A 6,000-nucleotide genomic window follows, 5' to 3' on the forward strand; every position below is an offset into this window, starting at 1 on the left:
ATTTCCTAAGATTACTCCTGAGTCTCCTTCTTCCACCCTCTCCCTCCTACTAATCCTCACTCTCTCTCTCCACCACCCTCTCTGTAAAGAAATATTTCCTAAGATTACTCCTGAGTCTCCCCCTTCCACCCTCTCCCTCCTCTTATCCTCACTCTCTCTCTCCACCACCCCTCTGTAAAGAAATATTTCCTAAGATTACCTGAGTTCTCCCCCTTCCACCCTCTCCCTCCTACTAATCCTCACTCTCTCTCTCTCCACCACCCTCTCTATAAAGAAATATTTCCTAACATTACTCCTGAGTCTCCCCCTTCCGCCCTCTCCCTCCTACTAATCCTCACTCTCTCTCTCCCCACCTCCCTCTCTGTAAAGAAATATTTCCTAACATTACTCCTGAGTCTCCCCCTTCCACCCTCTCCCTCCTACTAATCCTCACTCTCTCTCTCCACCACCCTCTCTGTAAGAAATATTTCCTAAGATTACTCCTGAGTCTCCCCCTTCCCCCCCTCTCCCTCTTACTAATCCTCATTCTCTCCTGCCTCCTTTCCTGATTCTCTCAGCCTCCTCTTTTCTTCTGCCCCACCTTGAGATCTCCTTCCTGTACTGATACTTAAGATCCCATTTCATCACCCAATTAGAAATAGTAAATTATACAGATACAGATTTTGTGATATGAATAGTGGAGATGTTGGCCCATGTGCTTCAGATGTTGTCAGGTTTTGCCACAGAATCTCTGCCTGAGCTGCTGCAGGAAACGGTGGGAGCCTGCCTTACAACCTCCTGTTCCCTGCTGCCTGACCTTACTGGCAGGGTCATTCCTCCTGACTGCTTTCCCAGCTTCTCTTAGCTTTCCTAGATACTATCCCCTGTCTTCCTCTTTCTGTGATCTCTTGTAGGTTATGAACGGTGACCTTTTCTCCCTCACCCTTTCAGCCACTTCTTTAGAATACAATGGTTGTTGCGGTTTGATGCTGCAGGAGAGGATAGTGGACCCTTGGGCCGACCTACCTAGGGAGACAGGGTAGGCCGGGAGGCGTAGCCACAAGCCAGAAGGGTTCACCCAGGAACCAGTGACACCCCGGGAGGAGCCCGTAAGGACCCGGGTCCCTGGGACTGGTAGCTGATTACAGACTGTCCAGAAGGCTGTGGTGGGGCGTAGGCCGGGACTGGAGCAGGCAGAGTGAAAAGGAAGTCCAAGGTACCCGGAAGGCTGGGGACCGGCTGCGCAGAGCCGAGGGTGGCTGAAAGCAGGACAGCGGGCGGCTGCGGCGTCTGTAGCAAACCGGAGTCAGAGGCAAGCAGTGGGCTGAAGCAGGGTCAGAAGCAAACCGGAGTCTGAAGCAGGCTGCAGGCTGAAGCGGAGTAGTCAGAAGCAAACCGGAGTCGGAAGCAGGCTGCAGGCTGAAGCGGAGTCAGAAGCGAACCGGAGTCAGAGGCAGGCTTGTAGGCTGAAGCGGAGTCAGAGGCAAACCGGAGTCAGAGGCAGGCTGTGTAAGGCTGAAGTGGAGTCAGAGGCAAAACCGGAGTCAGAGGCTGGCAGCGAGCTAAAGCGGAGTCAGAAGCAAACTGGAGTCAGAGGCAGGCAGCGGGCTGAAGCGGAGTCAGAAGCAAACCGGAGTCAGAAGCAGGCAACGTGGAGATCAACTGGAACGCAACTGGAAGCAACTAAGAAGTTGTGAACCTCGTTGCAAGGTGTTGAGAGAGAGTCTGAACGCCGGTTATATCGGGACTCGGGCGTGACGTCAGCCACGAGGGCGGGGCCGGGCTTCCGGGAGCTGGGCGCTCAAGACGGACGTCCTCGCACGCACGCGCGCGCGCGAGACCAGAGGGAAGCAGGCCCGTAATGGTGGCCGCCACGTGGAGTGAGAGAAGCCCCAGGGGTCCAGAGCGGGCGGAAATGCAGTGACTACTGAAGCGGAGGTAGGCGGGCCTGAGCCCTAACAGAAGGGGAAGCGGTCCGGGACCGCAACAGTATCCCCCCTTTATGGCCCCTCTTGACAGGACCGGGTTTCTCCGGGTGGTCACGGTGGAACTGTTGCAATATGGATTTGTCCAGGATATTACGGCTGGGCTCCCAGGTGTTGTCCTCGTCGCCGCAACCTTCCCATGCGAGAAGATATTCCCACCTTCGGTTGTAGAATCGAACATCTAGGACCTCGCGTACCTGGTAAGTAGGATCATCATCGATGGAAGTGGGTGATGGGTCCAGAGGTCTTCGATGGTAGCGAGAGAGAACTACGGGTTTTAGCAGGGACACGTGGAAAACATTGTGGACTCGAAGAGAGGACGGCGACCTCAGCCGATATGAGACCTGAGCCCACTCTCTCGGCGATCCGGAACGGGCCACAGAACCTGGGTGCAAATCTCTGTGAGGGGAGGCGGAGCCGAATGTTTTTTGTGCTGAGCCAAACTCTGTCTCCTGGCTGATAGGTGGGAGCCGGTCGTTGATGGCGATCAGCCGTCTGTTTGGCGGCAGATGCTGAGCGGGACAATTTGTTCTGGGTCTTCTGCCACAGGGTCTGTAGCTGTTGAGCCGTTAGCTGGGCGGCTTGGAGAGGCACTGGGTGTAGCGATGGGGAAGCGGAGGTCTCAGCTGTTTCCCGTATACTAGCTGGAAAGGGGAGAAGCCTGGTGGCGGCATGAACTTGGTTGTTATAGGCAAACTCGGCCCAGGGCAGCAGTTCGGACCAGTTGTCTTGCCTCTCATTGGCGAAGGCTCGAAGGTAGGTTTTTCAGGATCGATTCATCCTTTCGGACTGCCAATTACTCTGCGGGTGGAAAGCCGTAGAAAAGCTGAGTTGCACTTTGAAGCACTTACAGAGAGCCCTCCAGTAACGTGCGATGAATTGTGGCCCACGGTCGGAAACTATATCTTGCGGGAGACCGTGCAGCCGAAATATATGCTGGGCGAAGAGGAGAGCTAGTTCGGTTGCAGAGGGTAACTTAGTCAATGGAACAAGGTGCACCATCTTGGAGAAACGGTCGACGGTGACCCAGATAACCGTCTGACCGCGAGACGGAGGCAAGTCAACCATAAAGTCTGTAGCGAGATGGGTCCCAGGGCTCTGTGGGAACAGGCAGAGGCTGTAGAAGACCGCATGGGGGTCCAGGACTGGGATTTTGTTGAGCACAGGTGGGGCAAGAACTTACATAGACGCGAACATCCTGTCGAATGTTGGGCCACCAGTAATAACGGGTAAGAAGCCTCCAATGTTCTCTCTTGTCCTGCGTGCTCTCCAGTGAGGGAGTCATGGGCCCAGCGCAATGTCTTTAGACGATCTCGTCGGGGAACCACGGTCCTTCCCTGGGAGAGGACCGTCAGGGCGGACAGGCGAACCTTACTAGGGTCCTAGGATGTACTGTGGAGGCTCTTGGTCTTCTTCGGATAGGGAGGTCCGTGAGAGAGCATCAGCTCGGAGATTCTTCTGGCCGCCAGCCGGTATTGTAGGATAAAAGTCAAAGCGGCTAAAGAACATGGCCCACCGAGCTTGGCGGGTGGGGGTTAACCGTTGGGCCTGGGACAAAAACTCTAAGTTTTTGTGGTCCGTATACGGTGGTGTGTGTCTTGCGCCCTCGAGCCATTGTCTCCATTCTTCAACGCGAGCTTGATTGCCAACAACTCTTTGTCCGCTGATGGAGTAATTTGCCTCGGCAGGGGAAAACTTCCTGGAGAAGATAAGCACGTCATCAAGATGGACAATAACATGAGAGTGGAGCATGTCGCGTAGGACCTCGTTCATGAGATTCTGGAAGAATGGCCGGGGCGTTGTAGAGTCCAAAGGGCATTACTAGGTACTCGTAATGCCCATCCCTGGTGTTAAAGGCCGTCTTCCACTCATCCCCTGGGCGAATACGGACGAGGTTATAGGCCACTTGGAGGTCTAGCTTGGTGAAGACGCGTGCTCCCTGAAGGCGATCCAAAAGTTCAGGTATCAGGGGAAGCGGATAACGATCCCGCTTGGTGATGGCATTCAAGCCACGATAGTCTATACAAGGACGGAGGGAGCCGTCCTTCTTGGCTACAACGAGAAGCCGGCTCTGGCGGGAGAAACAAGAGGGGCGAATGAAGCCTTTGGCAAGGTTCTCAGTCACATACTGAGACATGGCAGCAGTCTCTGGCAAGGACAAAGGATACACCCGGCCACGGGGAGGCGTGGGAGCCTGGTAGCAAGTCGATCGGGCAATCAAAAGGCCGGTGTTGTGGAAGAATTTCAGCTATCTCCTTGGAGAAGACGTCGGCGAACTCCCGATATGGCTCGGGCAGAAGGAGGGACGAACAGAGGTGCAAGGTTTTCGGTGGATGTGGAAGGTGTAAACAATGCTCAAAACAAAAGGGTCTCCATTGGGTTAGTTGAAAGGTATCCCATTGAATGACGGGTGAATGCCGTCGTAACCACAGAAGTCCAAGGACCAGGGGGTGCCAGCTCGTTCCAAAACTAGCAGGGAGATTTCTTCCGAATGGAACAGCCCTGTCTGAAGGGTCAGGGGGCCGTGGAGCAGGTAATGGTTCCAGGGAGCAGCGTGCCCTGGATGGAAGGAAATACGCAGCGGAGGAACCTTTTGCTGCGTGGGAAGAGACAGTTGGTTCACTAAATTTCCCTCGGCACCAGAAGTCAATGAAAGCCCGGATCTGAAGTTCCCCACCGGGGTATTTAAGAGTCACTGGTAAAGTGCATTGAGGAGCTGATCCTTTAAAGCCTAGGTGTAGTTCCTCAGTATAACCTAGGCATGGTCGTTTCCCCGGACGTTCCGGGCAATTGGCGAGAAAGTGACCCTTGCCTCCGCAGTAGAGACAGAGGCCATGCGAGCGGCGCCTCCTCCTTCCTTTCCTCGGGAGTTAGTGGAGATCTGCCCAACTGCATGGGTTCTCCACTGTTGGCAGAGGCAGGAAGTCCCTTGGGTGCCGGGGTTCTGGTGGCAGCAGACGACAGTTGTGGTGTTTATGTTAGGAACGGGTCTCCTTATCCCGCTGCTGAAAGCGGCGATCCACCCTGCCGGCGATGTCAATTATGTCATTTAAGTCCTCTGGGAGATCTCGGCCTGCTAACTCATCCTTGATGCGGCTGGCAAGCCCCTCCAGGAAGATCGCCTAAGGCAATCATCCCGCCAGCCAACTTCCATGGCCAGTGTGCGAAAGTCTATAGTGTAATCTGCCACCGAGCGTGTCCCTTGCCTGAGGTGCAAGAGCTCCGAGGCCGCGGTGGTCTGGCGTGCAGGATCATCAAAAGCGAGACGAAAGTTGAGGACGAATTCCTGTAGATTCTGTAACAAGGGGTCCGGATGCTCCCACATGGGAGAAGCCCAGTCAAGTGCTTTACCATCCAGTAATGAGAATATATATATGCCACTTTAACTGCGTCTGAGGGAAAATGCGCAGGCAGAAGGGCAAAGCGCACGTAGCATTGATTCAAAAAGCCACGGCATGTCTGATATCCCCGGCATAGCGGGTCGGTGTGGGTAACTGAGTCACTGATGCCGAACTGGGTACTGGTGCCGGAGGAGGGACCGAAGGTGGGCCCTCCTCCGGCACCAGCTTCTCTTAGCTTTCCTAGATACTGTCCCCTGTCTTCCTCTTTCTGTGATCTCTTGTAGGTTATGAACGGTGACCTTTTCTCCCTCACCCTTTCAGCCACTTCTTTAGAATACAATGGTTGTTGCGGTTTGATGCTGCTGGAGAGGATAGTGGACCCTTGAGCCGTCCTACCTAGGGAGACAGGGTAGGCCGGGAGGCGTAGCCACAAGCCAGAAGGGTTCACCCAGGAACCAGGGACCCCCCGGGAGGAGCCCGTAGGGTCCCGGGTCCTTGGGACTGGGAGCTGATTACAGACTGTCCAGAAGGCTGTGGTGGGGCGTAGGCCAGGACTGGAGCAGGCAGAGTGAAAAGGAAGTCCAAGGTACCCGGAAGGCTGGGGACCGGCTGCGCAGAGCCGAGGGACGGCTGAAGGCAGGACAGCGGGCGGCTGCGGCGTCTGTAGCAAACCGGAGTCAGAGGCAAGCAGTGGG

At 55.1% G+C, this 6,000-nt stretch overlaps 1 protein-coding gene across 1 annotated transcript in view; it reads left to right on the forward strand.

Annotated features, from left to right (window-relative positions):
• The window catches only part of LOC115081400 (E3 ubiquitin-protein ligase TRIM39-like), a 72,188-nt gene extending 66,585 nt beyond the window's left edge, over positions 1–5,603 (forward strand). Inside the window, exon 7 of the mRNA XM_029585856.1 lies at positions 5,590–5,603. Within this exon, the coding sequence (XP_029441716.1) occupies positions 5,590–5,603 (14 nt within the window). The remainder of the gene's footprint in view (positions 1–5,589) is intronic.
• The last annotated feature ends 397 nt before the right edge of the window (positions 5,604–6,000 follow it).

The sequence above is a fragment of the Rhinatrema bivittatum genome, unplaced genomic scaffold, assembly GCF_901001135.1.
Source record: "Rhinatrema bivittatum unplaced genomic scaffold, aRhiBiv1.1, whole genome shotgun sequence".
Lineage (NCBI taxonomy): Eukaryota > Metazoa > Chordata > Amphibia > Gymnophiona > Rhinatrematidae > Rhinatrema > Rhinatrema bivittatum.